The sequence below is a fragment of the Protopterus annectens genome, chromosome 4.part1, assembly GCF_019279795.1.
Source record: "Protopterus annectens isolate FY-2018-M chromosome 4.part1, PAN1.0, whole genome shotgun sequence".
In the NCBI taxonomy this organism is placed as follows: Eukaryota; Metazoa; Chordata; order Ceratodontiformes; family Protopteridae; genus Protopterus; species Protopterus annectens.
Window position 1 is genome coordinate 122,425,031 of NC_056734.1, and position 20,973 is coordinate 122,446,003.

At 36.3% G+C, this 20,973-nt stretch overlaps 1 protein-coding gene across 1 annotated transcript in view; it reads left to right on the top strand.

Annotated features, from left to right (window-relative positions):
* RBP2 (retinol binding protein 2) overlaps positions 1–20,654 on the top strand; it is a 54,225-nt gene extending 33,571 nt beyond the window's left edge. Inside the window, exons 3-4 of the mRNA XM_044070895.1 lie at positions 17,855–17,956; positions 20,364–20,654. Of these exons, the coding sequence (XP_043926830.1) occupies positions 17,855–17,956; positions 20,364–20,417 (156 nt within the window). The 3' untranslated portion in view covers positions 20,418–20,654. The remainder of the gene's footprint in view (positions 1–17,854; positions 17,957–20,363) is intronic.
* Positions 20,655–20,973: the final 319 nt, after the last annotated feature.

Genomic DNA, 20,973 nt, shown 5'->3' on the forward strand with positions numbered 1-20,973 from the left:
TATGCAGAAATAACAAATGACAACTCTATTTCCCCTTTGCACCTGCCAGCCATCACCTACCCATATGTTTTAGTCCATCTGTTCCTCAGACAATGGCAACTGTCTGTTGATTAGAGAAAGCATCACCCAGAGGAGGCTGTCATCCAGCCATGAATGGAGTTGGAGCCCTCATTCCTCACCATATTGCAGTTCTTTTTGCCAGGATTACTCATGTGTAAGTACCCTGAGAGTCTGTCTCAACAACCATAGACCGGGGCTGTCAGTGTTTCGGGGCAGATCCTAAGTGTGTCCAAGGTAGAAGAGAACTGCACAGCAGTGCCTTATTCTAATCCATAAATGCACTGATGAGAGTGGAGGATCTCTTATTTTAAAGCACTGAATTCCATTCCTCCTGTATCTGATACACATGTCAACAAGGCAGGGTAGTTCAATACTGATTTATGGTAAATGTAGTTTTCTGCATATATGCCACCCTCCAACTACATTGCAATGCATTGTTTAATGTACCCATGCTGTAGCTATTCATACTAGCACCCTTGACCTCTGCCTCCACTAGGAGCCAATCCAGCAGCAGATCATTCCATCTCCCTCCCATGAGATAGAAAAACTGACAATAGTCACTCACTCCCATCTCCTCTCAATGGCTTTTCCTTTGCCCGGATTATATATGCCATATTCAAGCTTTATCTCTCTCTCTCTCCATATATATGTATATATATATATGTATATATATATATATATATATCTATATATATATATATATATATATATATATATATATATATATATATACATATATATATATATATATATATATATATATATACATATATATATATATATATATAGATAGATAGATAGATATATATACCATGTTGCCAGCAGCCATGGTGTACTTGTGGATACTAAAGCTTGTAATAGTATAGTTTAAATTTACAATGCATAATTTGTTGACATCCTGAAAACTTGCAAGTCTAATATAAGCATGCGAAGGATACACACTATATTCCCTGATTTAAAAGTATGTTGGTTTTGACAGAATTATGAAAATATGCAACTAAGTAAAACCCTGCAATTGATCTTATTTCTTGCATAATATAACACAGCACAAAAATGCTGACAGGTGGCTTTAAGTGAATTTGAACTGAACTGAGTTTAGTAGCTAGCCACGTGTAGCTATCCTTATATTATTTTCTCTTGCCCCATTTTCCCAAAACACGAAAACACAGAAGTGGTATGATATTTTTGGGATTAGTCAACTATTGATGAAGGGGTCCCGTTAGTCTGAACCAATCAAGTAACTGAAAAACCCATATTGATTTAATAAAAGGTATCACATCACCCTTTTGCTCTGCTTTCAATTTTTTGTTTTCTGATTATGGACCTGCATGGTGTTTTTGCTGTGTGTTTTTTTTTTTTTTTCAATTTTCCAGCTGTCTTAGCACCTCTACCACCTTTTAGCAACTTATTCAGCCTGTGTGCCATCCTCTCCATGAAAAAGTGTGTCTTAATGTCTAAGCTCCCTTTCCCTTCTCTGCTCTTCCTATCCAGCCTGAAACCATTACACATTAGTCAACTGAAATTATTGAAATGGCCAGGCACAGTATCGCATTCATACTTTTATAACTATGCACTAAAGCAAAAACAAACTCAAAGAAATGATTCAGCTGTGAGCTCCGGAGCAAGTACAATTAATCAGGAGAAAGTTGTAATATAAAATATCAAAGAAAGGCAGAAGGGTGAAATGCAGCTTACTGCAAATCTGACATCATGAGAAATCAATAGATTTTATTTTGTGCCTCAATAAAGTGTGCCTTAACTTTTTTCAAAAGTTGTAATAATCAGGTATAGCGAAGAAGAAAAAGTGGTTTGTAAAGGAAAGCATTGCAGAGCATTACTGGCTGTTGTTCAGTAAATATAAGATGCAACAGGGATAGAGATCTGTATTTTGTTTTTTAGGCCATCGCCCAAGATTCTGAATAGGTGCTAATGCTCCAAGTTAATACAAAAAAGTACATTTTTCATATCCTTTTCCAGCTGTTTAATTTTCATGCATGTTTCTAAATGCAATTCGTTTATTTCTGCTAAGAATCCATGCAACTTTTATTTTACCTTCTGTAGGTAATTTTGAGACTGTGAATGTGTGAATCTCTGCAAAATATTATCAAATATGACTGAGCCTCTGTTATTCCTTTGCCTCTGCCTACATTGTCATAGACACTAGAAAATGTTCTAACCACTAAATGAAGTATGAATGAAGTTATTTACCACATAATATAGTTTAAGATATATTTCAAAGATAATATAGCAGTTCATTTTAAATTACATAAGAAAGCTAGCTTTTACATTAGACCTTTGTATTTCTCAATAATTGGATATAATCTTTAATGCCCGAGTGATTGTAGGTATGACTCAATGATTTGTTTACTTCGGTAATCAGTTTTTGTTTTGGAATGTTGAGCTATTTTGGATTTAAAACCACTTTTATTAGAGGTGCCACATCTTGATGCACCTCTCTAAGTGACACAGTGACTACCTATCCAGAAACGTCACCTTTTAAGACTAGTACCAAACAAGGCTGTTCTTTGTCTCCAGTTTTGTACTGCTATGTAGCTACTGCCCCTAAAGAGTGAACCAAAAGAGCATATGTTCACTAAAAGTGTAGGCACTGAGGGAGTACCAATGCAGATACTCCGTCTATACTTTTTAATAAGTTATGTCATTAAGACTAGTTATGTAGGGACTCCACTGCTAATGGGAGAGTATTTCAGATTGCATACATAATGTACAGGTTCTACCTTTTTCCTTTTACTTTTTTTAGGGAAAAATATGTATTTTGACCTTGTCTGCTATAAAAATAAATTAAATTCCTAGTTAGCGCGTGTAAAGAAAAATATCGTGCAAAGGGGTGAATGTTAGTATCAGTTTGTGTAGTGAGAGAAGACAAAAAAGCAACTGAGTATAGCTAAATGGAACACAAATCCAGTGAATGCTAGACTAAGAAACAATCCACTTATAATTAATATATGCCTACATTGTTTTATCCAATTCTGTATGCCCTTTATTCAGTATACCTGTTTCTTTAAAATTCAAATATGGTTATTTTCTTTGCAAATAAGAATACACTTATTAAGAGGAACATTATTACTTTATGACTTTATGACTTTATGAATAGACCTAAATTTTCCAAGACAACTCTTGGTTTAATTTCTCCAATTCTTTTAGGTTTCTAATACCAGCATGGGAATGGACTCTGTTCCTAAGTCAAAGTATAATTAAAGGTCATGAAATTAGTATTGTTTCAATTTTTGATGTTTGCCAAAAGCGCTCTTCACAGCACCCGCAATGTGCCCGAAAATGACCCCTTCTGCAATTCATATGGAGTTACATGTATCAGTAGCATTTCTAAATACGTCTTTAAATTCTTTTTATGAGACCCATTGCTACTAAGACTACTATTGGAACTGTCTGGATATCCTTCTTCCACAATGCCCTGATTGCTGCCTGCAGATCCTGGTATTTTACGACTTTTTGTCTTTCTGTATGTAAGTCACTGTAATCACTGTATGTAGCAATTTCAATGATCAATGGTACTTTTGTATTCTTTTCATGGACTACAATAATTGGTTTTTTCACACCTATTTTTTGAACTTGATAATGGGTAGTTCCACGTGGTATAAACTTAATCGTTCTCATTAATGCTTTGTGACTCATGTTTCCAATGCTTCTCAGCAACTTCAGTGTTGTAATGTTTACAAAATCCCTAGTGCAACAGCCTTGCCACACTATTATGCCTTTCAGTGTACAGGCCCTCTGCCATTAGCGTATCATACCCAGCCACAAGATGCACAACTGTTTCCAGTTTTGTTTTACAGAGTCTGCATTTGTCTGTTTCTCCCACATGCTCAAAGGACTTTATAAATCAATGTGTATGTAATCCACTATCCTGAGCCACCAATATTAACCTTTCATCTTTTGGCATAAATTCACCTCTCCTCAACTATTCCTGCATCAGCTCCTGAGCGACGTGAGGTTGTTCCAGGAATTTTCTGCACTTGTAACTATATTTATGCCTTTTCCACATTTCTTGCCTTCTCAGTTGATCCTTCCCCTTATAGTCTTTATTTTGTTTTTAGCACATTCAGTTGCTGCCTGATTTTTCTCTACTTGTGGTTTGGTTTCCATTCCCTCTTGATAACTGATATGCTTCTGCTAAACTAAGCAGAGAGGTCATCTTAGACTTGTTCTCTTCGTGATTCAAAAGTTTCACTATGTTTGGATCTGATAATGTCAGCAGATATGTATGCAGTACTATGATTGCAGATCAATAAAGGTAGTCAGTTTTGAGGAGGCCCATGCCTCCCTCAGAATGAGGAGTATATAATCTTGGTATACACTGATTTTTATATAACATTTCATTAGAGTGAAGCATTTTTCTTGTTTTCATGTCCAACTGATTTAATATCTTTTGGGGCTAGCCAATCACCCCAAAACTGTAAGATAAAACCGGAAGAGCAAATTGGTTTATAGCTTGGACTTTGTTCCTAGATGTCAGGGCTGTTTTAAGTATTAATTTTAATCTTCTAAAATATTCCTTACTGAATTCTGTTCACCTTTGTTCATGTTTTATTGCCAGTCCTTCATCAGTTCCCAAATATTTATACACTCCCTCCTGCTCAGTCAAGTTCCTTTATATCACATTCCTGTCCCAAACTGATATTCTCTTTCTGCTGCAGCTTTCCTACTTTAAATGTTACTTTTGCACATTTATCAAGACCAAATGACATTCTTATATCATCTGATGTTTTGACCACTTCCAGTTGTGCTTTCAGCTCCTCATCTGTTGAACTATGCAGCTTTAAATCACCCACAAAAAGATGAGAAGTCTTTACACATTTTTGTTTTCTGGGAGCCAAATTGTAATCACGACCTTATCTGTTAAGTCAACAGCTTAATGGGTTAAGGGCAAGACAAAAGAGCAACAATGACAAAGAGTCACATTGTAAAGTTCCCCTTTGAATTTTTATCCCTGGGCTAATAATTTGTCCTTAATCATGGCTTATCTGCAAAGTGGTTTACTTCTGTTTCACAGTCACTGTAATCTAATTGATCAATGTAGGATGTATCTTATATGTCTGTAAGAACTCCTTTGTCCATGAATGTGTTTTTTTTTCAAATTTTTTTTTGTAATCTTGCCATGCCATACTTGTATTCTTCCCCATTATGAATTACTTTACTAATTTCCTATCCTGCATTCCCTCTTTGTGATCTTATTTCTTGTATTGTGAAATTTTCCATATCTGGGTGCCTTTGCCGGTACCTCTCTTCAAATATCTTTGGAGCTGTTTTTTTGTATTGATTAGTTTGGTTTTCTCCACCATATCAGATCTCTCTTTCTTTTCCATGTCCATATTTCATATTTATACCTTTCAAAAGTCTCTAGGTTTTGTTGTTTATATTTTTGGACTTCCTCAGTCACTTCTTTTTATAAATGGCCCAAGGTTTCGTGATCTATATAATGTTTTTCTTGGATCTGTTGTATTAATGAACTCAGATTTACATTTGAAGCTTTTGACTGTTTATCTTGTGCAATTATTTTGCCTTCTTCTAATTTTTCTATTAATCTTTTTGAATATCATCTATCCAGAAATTCTGGTCATCTTACATAATAGTAACAAAACATTGTTTCTTTCTTATTCTCGATAGTCCACTCCATCATACTTATGTCTTCTTACTTCCTCCTACAACAGGAGGACCATCCTCCCTCTAGGCTTGTCATAGCCCCATTGTAAGAATGTTCCATGTCTTGAGGATTCTGCACTGTCATTTTTTTCCAGTCCTGACAGCAGTGCACCTACCAGGATTGGGCACTTTTTTTTTTTATTCTAGGACTTGTGCACCCATCTGTCTTTCTTATTTTTTAACCTACTTCTGTCCATGATATATGCTATATAAAATACAGTCTATATATCAGAATAGTCTTGGTGAGATTTTGTAAAAACAGGGTTCACCTTCTAAAGGTGCTCACCAAGACTTGAAGATGAATTCATTTCCAGCAATACTTCTCTGCATTGCTTGCTGATTTTATCATCTCTCCATCCAGACCCCTCAACTCTATTATATAACTTACCTGATGAGTATCTAGGCAAGAAAGGCCAAACCAGATAGTTTTCCATAAGTCTGAGAGGTAAAATGGTTAAGGGTCATGACGTAAAGTCATTATAAATTGCATTGAGGCTGGGAATGCTATCATTACATCATTTTATTGCAGAAGACTTTAGTACAGGATTCTGTGACCAGTACATCTGACTTGGAATCAAGCCATTAGCACCATTCCCACTTTTAAATAGATGATCAGGCAGAGTGTTATTTTTCCAAATTTGTGTTGCAACCCATCCAAGCTACGTCTCTAAAAACTAACCCATCACTGTAGCCTTTACCTGTTGATGTTGTGTATATACACTTATGGAGTACTCTGCATTTTCCTTCCTCATCACTTTCCTTCCTCATCACATCTGAACATCTGCATTCACTGGGTCTACTGGACCCACCTCATTCTCGTCTGGAGTGGAGGAGGAGATCTAGGACACTAGTATAGCATCACACTGCTGCTAGAGAGTCTTCCTTAACTCCTGTCACCCTATGACAGCCTCACATGCTCCTCAAAAGTTACCTTAAGGAAATGCATGAGTGTTCACCAAGCTCATAATGCTGTTTTATTGTTGTAAGTCTTGGCGGCCTCCCTCCCTCCAGAATGAGTCAACCAACTCTGGTCACTTCCATCCTTCCCCTGTGGCCTCTCCAGTAACAATGCTGCTAATTGAACACATGGACTACTCTGTATTAGCTCATACTGACTACATATTGAGTCATACTGCCTCAGGCTTTGTGAAATTCTTGACTGTGAAGGTGTTTCAACAAAGGATTAGTTTAAGGGTGTACACACTTATGCAATCAGCTTATTGTACATTTTTTATTTTTTATATTTTTTTCTCTCAACATATTTGCTTGTTTTTCATTTGAATTGTACAAGTTATAGGTCACATTAAAGGTGGGAAAAGTTTTAAAATTATTTATTGTGGTATGATTTTTTTATATCATAAAAACCTGGCATTTTAACAGGGGTGTGTACACTTTTTATATCCACTGTATATTAGTTAGGGGAGGTGTGTAGGGGGTGCAGCCCCCCACCTTGCCGAGATTTAAATTTTGTGACATTTTTGGCATTTGTTAGGCTGGCCAAGCATTATTTTCCCCTAGGAAAAAAATCACTAAAATGGGCCATTCGATGGCGCAAGCTTTCATCAATTAGGGTTCGACAAATAGGTGTTTGAAGAAAAGGGTTTTCGCTAAAATTATATAGACCCTAAGATTACTTACTACAAAAGAAGTCAGTTTCTCTGACTATACAACTCAATATGCACCAAAAAGGGGGAAATAAATATCATCTACTGACAAAGGGACACTGTTTGCCTTGTTTGCAACCCATATCTATAGATAGATGGATAAATATGAGCTGAACAGACTCTTGTTTACAAGAAAATAGTTCCTGGTCTGTTTTTATGAGATTAATTCTCTGTCTCATATCGCCTACTTAGAGGCAATCTCTGCTTGATTTATAAAGCCATGTCTGCCTCAGCTCTGTTAGAAATGCTACATCTAAAGAAATCCCAATCCCTCTGCACCACACACTCCAGAGACCTTAACCTCATTACCACAATCAAAAGAACATGCTGGAGGGACAGGTTCATAACCCAGAGACTGCCCATGCTATGGAATAGACTTCCCATACATGTCAAGCAGAGCACCTCACTGGCCTGCTTCAAGATAAATCTTGATTAGTGGATGGGAAATAGAAAGTTCACCCCGGAGATCACTCCAGTAGCTCTACTTGGCAGAGGCATTGGGAACTAAGGTCGGGTGGCACAATGGCAGGGTAATCCTATGGGCTAGGCTTGTAAAGGCTGAAGGGCCATTAGCCTAGTATACACTTACGAACCTATAACACAGCAATGTATGCTTACTGTACTATGTTGTACACTGACAGGTGACTCAGCCTTTTTTAGAGGATGTGGTGACGGTAGAGAATATTACTTATATTATATATTATAAGCTATAAGCAGAATATTTTTTACATATTCAGCTCTGTTTATCCTGATCTTGACAGATTTTTTTGCTAGCACTTTTCATTATTGTGATATTTTAACATAAAAAATACATGTTTAAAAGTTTGGCTATAAAAATAAGTTTATTTAAAATAGTACATATTTAAAAGTGCACTAACTTCAACAGCTCATGCCTAAATGTTAGCAGTGGCAGTCACTGTCACTAAAAATAGACTATTTTGCCTGTATGTACTCTGGCCTATTCATGGTTACTAGGATAATAAATCAACGGGTAAGATTATCTGTTTACATTCACATTTCTTCTCAGCAAGCAGCTCACATGACACAATTGTGTACAGCATTTGCAATTTTATATCATGTAATAAGCAATTTGTTTGTCTTTTACTGTGCAGAGGTGTGTACCTGCAAGCTTCTTTTATGCAGTTATCATATTTACCTAGAGAGTTTCAAAAACACTTGTAATGTTAGCTGTAATAAAATACCTAGATCTCTCAGCACAGTGAAAATCACTTTAGGCCCATCTTTTTCAATGTTCCTTATTTTTTCTTATGAATTATTGTAAACACCAACTATAAAAAAAATATACATAGGATAATGGCCACAGAAAGTATGGCATTTACATGTGTCTGCTAGGGCAACATATACGTTTAATTGGCTCAGTGTATAGGTGCACTCATTTACACTATAGCTCACCTAAACAGCAGCCTTATGTTTAATTTTCCCAAGAAATACCAACCTAGGAAAATAGCTATTTAAATTTGTATTGCTCATTCTATGAATTACAGCTGTGAAAAATGTTGTGATAGCATTTTATTATTTGTATAGTGCATTCTTGCCCCCATTTGCAATTACAATCCATGGTAAAATCTGTCTTCAAAAAGTATGAAAAATAGTTGACTCAATTTAATTTGTTATATACTATCCATACAATGTCTTCCACCATGAGTGCTGTCTCCTCCAATTAGAAATGTTCTTTGTCTTATGAAACTGCAATACATTTAAAAGACAGTTCCGTGAAACTAACTTTATGTACACAGTTACTCAAACTTCCTGTCTTGGAATTTAGCAAACTGGCTTCTAGGGCAGTATGAGGCTGTGTTTCTCAGGAGGATGGGGAGAGAGTCTGTAATCACAATATTATGGGTGATGTAAATATGGTACATTGACAAAATGACAATGAAGACCACAGTTCCCAACTTTCATCCATTTTTGAAATTGTTTCTAACCTAGTGTGCTTTAGTCAAAACTAAATTAACACTGTTTTCCTAAACAACATGCTTTTCCTTTGTTGAACTTGAATGCCACAACTCGGACAATCATGGAGATGTTTAATTCAATTTATGTAGTGTAGCACTGACAAGCACTTTCATTGGTAGAAAAGGAATATTATTGCTGCGCCCAAATATTATAAATCTTCCCTGTGTTTATCCACTGTGAACAGTAGAATCATGCCCCAGCAAGCTATTGCATGAATGTCCTTTTAATGGGAGATCAGCAGTTGTTCACATCCAGAATGTCAGAATGCATTTATTCAAGATGCTTTATGTGAAAGTGTCGCTGTGTGAATGCTATGTGCTTCAAATCTGCACAGCAGTGATTTCTAATTCTTTTACAAATGGGGAGGGTGGCAATGGTGAGCTCAGACAGAAAATATTAAAATAAAAGGGTACAGTAAGACAGTTCATTTGGCAAGTACATGGACAAAACCACCAGGCCCTTTTTCTTTTTAAGAGGTACGTGTACATTGCAGAAGCTCAAATGATGCAAAGTCTGAAATACAGTTTTCAGAAGTTTGATCTCTCAAAGACACACGTCATTCTCCTAAACATTAGTATTTCCCTGTATGTTACCTTTTAGAAATACTTGCTTTTCCACTGGTCATACATTTATCACCTGTAATGAGGCAGTGAAATATTAAGAGATCCACTACTTGTTATTTGGGCTGGTCTTAGGAGAAATGGTATCCTAGGTGAAGGGTTCCATGGTGCTCCCCATGCATATCACCATGGTATCCCCCTGTTTACCCCCAAATGTCCAGATTATTTTTCCATTTATGCTCTCATTTTGTCGTACTCTGACCCAGACCCTCTGTAACAACAATGAAGAGAATAATTAAATTAAGCCAGGAGTCTGTGGTCTGCTCAGCACCCTGAAGCAATGAACTTCTAGACACTCTGAGGGGAATTTTATGGGCCTATTTAAATAGCTTTTTCATCTAGCGATGGTCTGAGCAAAAAACAAAGCTAAGGCAAAAAAAAAAAAAAAAAAAAAAAAAAAAATCCAGTCTTATTCTTCAACTTTGTTTTATCCTGCGCCTTTTCAACACACTTAACTGACCAATATTGTACTGTAATGACTGTGGAATAAATCAATAAATTAAGCTGAGGTCTGGAGGCCACTAAACACCTGGATGCCATGGGGTTATAGATGCTATGAGGTGTATTTTGGAGCTGATTTTCAACCTTTCAGTCCACTGGTGGCCTGAACAAAAAGCATAATTGAGGGAAAAGGTCCTGGTATATATATTTTTTTCTTTCAAGGGAGAAATAAGTTATGCCTGGCAAAATTGTTCATAATAAATTGAGAAGACAAATGCTTATAACGGCACCTAAATCACATTTGGGAATGCTGCTTACCTCCCTACCCCCTGACATAAAAGATAGCCACCTTCTCTGTATCCCTTTCATGTTAAAATCGGGATGAAAGTCAAGCTACAAATGGCCATAGTCATATATTTCAAGTGGTTACTGTCAGACATTTGTACAGCCTGTCTCTTCAACCCTGCCCTCTAAAGACAGCCACTTTTCATGTACCACTCTGATATCAGACTGGGAAGAAACTGAAAGAATAAACAGAACACAGTAATACATTTCAACCTATTGCTGTCACACATATATAAGCAGCATGCCTTTTTATAGATACCTGTATAGGCATCTGATGTTTGATTGTGAGAAAAGTGAAAAAATAATAATATTTATAGCAATGTATTTCAACTTATTGATCCTAAACAGTACACTGCCCTAGACAATCTATACCCACCTTCTTTGCACACCTCTGAGGTCTGTGAAGAAATAAAGATATAATGACCAAACTATCCCCAGCCCCCATAAAAGCTACAGCAACATTATCTGCACATGTCTCAGTGCATCTAGTTTCAAACTAGGTAGGCTTTGGACTGGGGACACTGCCAAGCCTGTGTCAAAATCCATTTATGCAGATCAGGGTGTGGGGGCTGCCATAGCCCAGAAGCTTTTAGGGTCTGTTCTGCGATTATTTTAATGCCTTATTTTTAAAACCTAATTATTCTCTTAGTTTACTTATTTTTATGTTAAACAGAAAACTTACATAAGTGCCCTGCAATATGTGTCCACAAATAAAAAGTCAGTTATATTGTGCCCCACCACACACACACACACAGACACATACACACACACACACACACACACACACACACACACACACACACACACACACACACACACACATATATAAAGGGTCTATATGACAGTATCAAATGGACTAAATAGAGAATGCTATTTAGTTGATCCGATACTGTCGAAATGGCAAAATAGCGAAGTCACGGAACATCAAATTTTTTCCCAGGGAAAAAATTTGGTGGGCCGTCTTCGGGACTTTGCCATTTCCTCCACTATGGTGTGATCTCGGAGTTGGTATATTTAAGTAGGGAGGTGTGGGGGGTGAAGGGGGTGAAGGCCCCCACTTAACTTTGTGTTTAAGTTTATTTTTTTTTTTTTACGGAGCAGCAAATTTTTCCCTGGGAAAAAATTTGCTGTTCCATTTGTTCGATATTTTGTTGTTTCGATATTATCAGTACGATGAAATAGCGTTCGCTATTTACATTGTACGATAGCATGATATAGATGCATTATATATACCATTATATATACACATACTGAAAAGCCCGTTTTGTCACAAACTGCACTGATTTTTCACAGAAATCCACACATACAGACACTGTATCTGACAAACCAGTTGTATCACAGTACATACAAACACACACAAACACACAGATGTATACTCACACACACACACACACACACACACACACACACACACAGACACACACACACACACATACTCTGCATACTTACCTAAAAACAAATTGGAGAGATACCATTTTACCTACGTCATGTTTTTGAAATGTTAGTGGAATCCAGAGTACATGTATAGACCTAGACAGAGACAGGGAGGGCAAGCAGACTCTACACAGAAGAATCCACAGCCAAGAACTGAACCCCAGATATGTGCAATAAGATGGCAGCATTACTCATCCAAAGATCAGTTGCTTTCACACACATTTTGCTCCTGCTAGACCATTAAAGATCATCCGTACTGATGCTTGTGGTAGAAAGTGAAAGGAATTATGGCCAACTTGTTATGCTCAAATGTCCTATAACTCCCCACTGCCACAGATACATGCACACACTATAGAAATACTAGTCTTATACTGATTTTGGCATTGTGTGACACAGCTCCTGGCACATCAGATCAGTGGCTGCTTAACAGCATTCAAAAAAAAACATCAGGGGTAAGTCACTTGCATTTATGTATGCATGCATGTATTTATTTATTTATGTATATATGTATTTATTTAAATTTGTTTACTTGGGTAAAGCACTGATCAAACAATCAATTGCAGAATCAGCCTGTAGTTATACCTGTATATTATTGGTATGTCTACATATCAGAAGTCATATCATCTATACAAACAGATGGCCTCTGATCCCATTAATTAAACCCATTTTACTGACTGTGAACACCACAGTTGTTCGATTGGGGATTATATTACATAATCGAAACATAATTTAATCAAACGACACTTACATTGAAAATGCCATTTATCAAATTCATTCTTGTGGGGGGCTGCATCCCCACACCCCCCGCTAATTCTGTATACCAACTCCGAGATCACACTACAGTGAGGAAAGGGCAAATTTTCCAATCTTCACTGTGCCGTGATCTCATTATAAACAGCTCAATGAACAGCATTTCGATGTAAAATGCCATTCGATTAAATCACTTTTTGATAATGTAATATAGACACGTCCGATTGTAATGAAAAAAATATAAAGATAATGGTCACGATATTAAAGTACTCCACTTTATTTCACACAAATGCATAGTAGTCTTGTAAAGCCATATTAGTGAGTGTTCAAACTGAGTCAATAAGAGCAAGGTGAGCTATTTTCCTCAACAGATAGCTCCAACCCCACCAAGCAGTTGTAGTCATCTTTGTGCACACTTCAGACATCTGATTCTGATAAGAAAAGATGTAACATATTGCAATTATCATTGTTTTTAAACTGCTGAAATAATTATTTCTGATAGATACTTCACAACCTGAAGTATTTGTCAGATTGGAAAAATGCCCAACAAGTCAGACATCATTTCTATAATAATCACCAGGAAGTGTGATTTTAGGTGAAGGTAGAGGCAAAGGATATCCAGAAAGGTCCATTGTTATGGAAAGGATAATGTGGTAGTCACTGTGGGATTTGAACCCAGTTATTTGGTTGGGACCTAAGAGTAACGTATAAGGGAACCAGATGTTTAGTCGTAAAAAAGTAAACCTCAAAAATATATCCTATCCCCCACTCTAGTTTATTTTTATTTCAGTTACGACAATTATTTTTTAAAGTTTGTATTTTTAGTTTTCCTGTCAGTAAATGTTGTTCCAGTTATATGAGTACAGAATGCATGTCATTTCATTTCATACTCCTTAATCACATGACATGACCATCTTACACAGATCAGGGAAGTTATTAATCCGATAGTACAATTTCATCTTACTATTTTTTCTCTTTTCCTTCATTCATCATAAATGTAAGACCAGTTTTCAAGTTGCTCTGTAAATGGTTCCTAAAGGTCTTAGTATTCAAGATAAAATCAGAGCACTATGCCTGTTCCTGCCCACTAGGTTGTAGCTGACCTTTTTTACTTTCATCCAGATGCCTTGCTGTTTTTGTGGTGTACATACATGCACACTTAGTGCACTACTGTAGTTCTGTAGTTGTCATTTTTGTCATTTATTGTAATGGCTGCCTTCACATATTGTGCATGCAGCAGTCAGGTTCATTTAAATTTGTAGTACACCACAGGAGTTGATGGCAAAACACACAGAGAAGGTTGAATTCACTGCTTTTATTCAGGAATTCCTAGTTGCAGTGGCATTTCAATTCTGAGTGACTGGTGTTCTGTGAAGGTTACAGCAGCAATTTCCTAATCTTTACTATTTCCAAAGCAACTAGTTGCTACTATAAATTCTGAATTTCAATAAATTGTATGTTCATAGGTTAATTATCAACCTTATGTCCTACTTGGACTCAAGAAATATGATTGTCATAACCCTAAGTTAGAGTTCTCTACTTCCATATATTTGTCAAGAATAGTGGTGGTGCTGCAGTAGCATTGTCGCCTCACAGTTAGACGTTGCCCGTTCGATTCTCAGTTAGAGTGTCTTCTGTGTGGCAACATGCATGAATGGGCATTCCTTCGTTGAAGGTTATGCGTTAGGCCCGGCAAGCCAGTACGTAAAAATCTACTGCCAATCATTAGCGGACCGGAGTTCCGCTGTGGCGACCCCTAACCGGGAAAAGCCGAAAGACACAAACAAACTCTTGTAGGAAGTTAATGACAAATGTATTCTTATTCTATAGAGAAGCTTATTCCATAATTTAAGAAGGTGCTATGCAATGTATATGTCAATGTTTTCTAATTATTGATATTTCTTTTTAGCATTAGATTACCCAACTTGGATTGTTTAAGAGCTGTCGGAGGAACTGCATTTGTAACCTTATACTTTCCTTGCAGTTATGCCAGCAGGAAGTAATCATGTGATTGCTTGAATCATAATTAGTTGAATAGTATATATTTAAACTGAGTATGCTGAAAGTATCATGTCAGAATTAGTTTGCCTGATCATCCTGTTATTAAAAGTAACACTGTGATGTTCTTTAGCATTACTGACAACATTCACTATATATTTCTGCAAATCATTATGTTATAGTGCACAGGCGTGAGTTGCTAATGTATATCTACATGAAAACTAGGTAAGTCACTGTAAGTACTGTGCTTCAGAGCATTGCTTCTTTCACTCATACATTCTTTACATATATCTGAGTATCAGGCAGATGCTTTCACTGAAATGCTGGTATGGCACCAGCAAGTATTTCACTTGAGTATCCCTGCAGAGAACAAGGCATATCACAGGATGGTTTGAATGTGCAATATGCATTGTATGTGAAAGTACATAGAAAAGGAGTGGCGGACACAGTACTGAATATATAATCACTAATATACAGTAACATGGTCATCTAATTACTAACAGTAAATTAGCTGTATACTATCACAATGTTTTTGCAGGAAGGAAAAACCATGCATCCCCATACTTATTTATTCTAATTATCCTTTTGTTGACCAGGTTAGTCCAACTAGGCTAGTGACCTCTTTTCAGGAGAGGGCCAAGGTGGTATTTATACTACTAGGGCAAATTTGACCAGGGCATCAGGGAGCTTTCTTTGCTCTTTTCAATAGCTGCCACAGAATCTTAACACCAAACTGGGATACTACCAACTCAGTCATCTGGGGCCTTGCTTTAACTTCTCATCCAAAGGATGACAAATTTAGGAGTGCAGCACCCCCTTAGGCTGTACTGCAGTATCAGTAATTAATTTACCTAGTGTGGGAATAAAACCCGCAGCCTTCTGCACAAAAGCCAAGTGGGCCACCTGTTGTGACATTGACACTGCTATTCATTCCATCTTCATGGTTATGCATCCTTTGGGCTGCAACAAATTACATTTTAGAATGGTGTGCTACACCTGCTTTTGAGAAACAGGGTAGGAATTCTAGGCCTAGAGTTAGGGTTCTGAGAGGGCTGTGTACTAGGATAAACTTAGTGGGAGTTCAGGCATGTACCACATCAAGCAACGGCAGTGAGCAAGTCCGTGGTGAGCTAATAGCACATGAGTTCTTTCAGTACACCCTTGGGACCATGTGTTTTTTTCAGAGGTATGCTGAGCTAAGAATTAAAACTGTAGTAACATAACTGTAGACTAGCTTTTCCTATAAGTGTTCTGCAGATATAATTGGTCAGTACATTGCATATCTTAAATCAATGAAGTTTGCTTATTTTTTTTTTCAGTTTTCTGAATACAAATAATAACTTTCTACTTTAACAGCATATTTTAAAAAGGAAAAATATGACATTTTTTTTTATTTTTTTGTTTCTATTTTAAGAAATGGCTTCATGGTGTTAAACTATGGCATATCCAACAAGCCAGTATCTGCCTTGCTTGATATAACTGATTTAAGAGAACATTTAAACTGAGGAGGAGGAGCTGAAAACATGATGGCATTTAAGAATTCATGCACAAGACCCAAACAAATTCTAGACATTGGGTTAATGGAAAACAGGCTTGAACAGAAACCTAGTAAACTCAAACTTACAAAATATACATTACAGTGGACCTGTGTCTTTCTTGGACAACAGTGTATCAGGTTTGCTTACATCTGGAGTAAGCTTGCTGCTTCATCTTGCCCTATATCTCCTCTTTCAGACTTGCTTCATACCTCTTATTAATTCCAAGGCTAACAATACACTACAGAGAGTTGCATTTCAGCAGTCACTTCTACTAAGTAAAATGCATTCAGTGCTTATACTATCTAACTACAAATTCCAAACACTCAGCATCATTCTGTCATCACATAATATAAGCATCATACATTCTAGAAGAACTATCTTCCTTTAAGGACTTGCAAAGCTTTCAGAATCTCTCCAGTCTTTAAATATTCTTCTTCACCAGTGGCACACAGAATCCCTGTCTTACTGTGTTTTGCCAGATACTCTAATAGACAGCATCTGCAGCATTGCTTTTTTAAGTTATAGAGCTCAGGTATGATGTTTTAGTAAATTACTTTTTGACTACAATAAAGTTCTAAAAGTACTGTTTGGCATATACCATGGAGTTTTACAAGTGCCACACCTACAAATTAGCTAAGCATGTAGGGCATCACTATCAGTATAGGTTAGAATGCCAGCAGCTTGGAAGCAAAAAGTATGGTTACATATTCCGTGCAACACTTCCTCATTCAGGATGAGCATGATTCATTTGCTGTTTCTTTACTGCCATCTAGTGAATGAAGTTTGGCTGTACAGCCGTGACTACAACAAGATACAGGGATGCTTGCTCGTTCCAATGTGCATGAATTCAAATCAGCATGTGTGTACTTCGCTAAACCCTTGACATTGTGTGTGGACCAAAAGTTCAAAAAAATATTGATCGCACACTGATGTGATGCCAAGAAATATCATCTGCTTTACTAAATTCAAAAACAAAATGAGTCATTCTGAATCATTGTTAAATGTTGATTTATTCTGTTAACCCCTTCTGAAGAGGAAGCTGTTAGTAATAAGGGTGGTATCCAACTCTCGCCATAACCTTCAAGGTACATACATAAGGCAAAAGAAGAGGATAGACTGTAAAAAAAGTACTGATTTAGAAAAAGGATGAACAATATTATATAGTAAAAAGTGCACTAACTGAAGCATAATGTATAAAGAGACATAAAAAAATCACATATCATTACACATAGTCATAAGGTTTCTTCTTTGCTATCTTGGCATCAACAGAGGAAAATATAAGCTAATCATTAATTAAGCAGTCAATGTATATCTTGATTAATACGTTGTTCTTTCATTGATACAGACACTAATAACCTGGGATGGTGATAAATTGATTGCAGTCCAGAAAGGTGAAAAGCCAAACAGGGGCTGGAAACACTGGATTGAAGGAGATAAGCTATACTTGGTGAGAGCTTATGACCTCAAATGCTTTTATTTTTTAGATGTTAATGACATTGTAAACTTTATGGAATGGTGTAAGCTTTATTTCTGTATCCTAGAATGTAAAGCCATATCTGTTATTTAACGGGTTCATGTTTAACACGTTGGGACAGTTCTGATAGCTAAGACTTTATTGTTAATCTACAAACTTTCAAAAGTAAATTTCATCTAAATGTGGGATGAAGTTGCACTTTAGTATCAATTAAACCAAAAAAGAAAGGCAAAGTGGAAACTCTTCTGCATCATATTGCTTTTATCTGAAGTTTTCATTATAAAGTCCTCTACATTCTCAAACGTCCCTTGATGTGTATTTTATTTACATGTATTTTGAACAAATATGAGAAATATACGAATGCCTTAGTGAACTGTCTTAGAAGTTTTACCATACATTCATAGATTTGCACGTTTGTTTTTTCTTTCTATATTTCCTTCATAGAAACTGTCAGTAAAAATCTGGCCAGTCAAAATTCATTACTGTCTTCCCAGGCCAATTCTCTTTAATTATCCGGAATGTAAATATTTTTGTTGTCTCCAAATGATGTCAAAGAATTTGATTATGGAATCTAAGCAGCAAAGTTTATTAGTGATAACAAAAGAACTATGAGTAACAATATTGCTCTGTAAGGCATATGCTACAAAAGATCATGCAAAGTGGGTGCAGATTCTCATGAAAAATAAAATATGTTTAGTCATTTTTTTCTGAACTATTTTATGTTATTCTGGTTATGTTCCTTATGATGCTCTGAATTATAGGAAAAGGATACCTATATTGTTCTCCTGAATACAGCCACTTAATGAATGATGTTTGGACTAACACTTTTTATCTTTTGTGTGTCCTGTTCTTCTTTGGCTTTCTTTCTGCATCTTTATTCCTTACTGGGTCAGCACCCACAAACAGCACACTGATGATCCCCAAAACAGTTGAAATGCTTGAATATTTCTACTTTGTTAAGCTTTACTAATTGCAATGAGGTTCAGTGTGGTGGTGTATAGTTTTGATTACAGGAGCTACACAGAAGCTATTTAATGGGAATCTGCATGTATTTCCCTTGATGATTTGTATTTTGGAATCTGAGTGGTTATTGTTTTCTGAAATTTGACAGCATGGACAATGATCTTTGAGATAACCTATCACTAGCTGCAGAATACTGACTGGTTCCTTTTTGCTTCCTAAATGTACCATGTGTATACTTATTTGCCCCAAAACAGTTAGCTATGTATGTGTCTTGACTACTTTGTAAAAATACAAATGCACTTATAATTAAACAGGCCTGATTCATATCATGAGAATCTGCATTAAAAACTAAAATCTAAGTTGTCTGTAGTTATATTGCTCTTTAGTCTTAACAGTATTTTGTTTGTTTATTTGATACTATCACATTCATAAAAATGATTGTTCACTTCACAAATTGTGATTAGTTCCTTGTACAAAGTATATACAAAGTATATTCTCTTTCTCTCTCCCTCTCTCCCTCTCGCTATATATGTGCACACACACACACACACACACACACACACACACACACACACACACACACACACACACACACACACACACACACACACACACACACACACACACACACACACACACACACACACACACACACTCATGCAATGGTGGGCGTATGTGTGTATTGGAAACAAAACCAATCAAGACCTAACAGGTCTAAAAGTGCATTTATAGTTTGTTCATCTCAGCATTTTAGTTTGTAACATGATGGGGTCCTGGAGTATCATGATAGAAAAAAGCTTTTCTACATCTGTGCTGTTAGTAAAGATATTCTGCTACAATAACAATCATTTTTAGGATCAATTTCCCTGACACAACCCCCATTATGTAGTAACAGATGTAAATAAGTTGACTGTATTAATCAGCAGTCACTGCGTTAATCTGTGAAGCAGACTGAAGTTTAATTCAATAATGTGTCCTGCGTCAGTTATATGTCTAACCCCTATGTCAGAAAGTGCTGGGTATTAAGCTGTCACCCTAAAACACTCATCATGTTCAATTTACTGCAGTAAAATATGAAACGTGCACTACACAAGATACCAGAAACATATTTTATTATTACTATTGTATGTTCTCTGGAATCTTATAACACTAAATAGACAGATAGCTAGATAGATAAATACATAGATAGATAGATGGAGAGATAGATAGATAGATAAAAGCATTCAGCATATTACCAGCCTTAATGCGCCATAATGTATAGATGTTTATACATGCAAACACCCACCCACACACACACCCAAGACACATATGTGTGGATGTGTGTGTATCCACAGTGGCACAGTTTTGATTTTATTCTACTTTTTAAGCTGTATGTGACAGTATTACTTAGATAATAATTTGGACTTAACTTTTGCAGGAGCTCACATGTGGAGATCAAGTCTGCCTCCAGATTTTTAAGAAGAAAAACTAAACCAAGCAGAAGATCATCTTGTGATTCCTTGACAATGGCTATTTTTCTACTCATTTGTAAAAAAATTAATTTGTGTGTATTATATAGAATATTTGTACTTTTTTATTTGACACCGAATGCAAACGCTGTACAGCAGTATATTCTGAAACTGTGTTGAACTGTCAAATGCAACTAAGAATAGTTATGATATCATAATAAATTAATGTACAGCACAATAAAATACATATTTCAAAATCTGCTACTAAGTTTTTCTTTTCAGTTTGAGTAATCAGAAATATGCATTTTGTCTTATAGAAACAATTCAGCTCAGCTGGATGCATGTTTCAAACCACTTTTAAGCCATTGTTTTTCTACCAGTTTCCATATTCCTTCAGGACACTATCTGTCACTTGGTTAACCCATACTGTGCATGAGGAGTACAATCTGGGCTGGCCATTTCTTTATAAAATCTTGACATTTATGAAATTTAAGTCAAAATATTCAAAATGGTTGCATATGAAGATGAAGCGCACTTTAACTTGCCATAGTTACCAGAAAAAGAAGAAGAGGTGCTCTC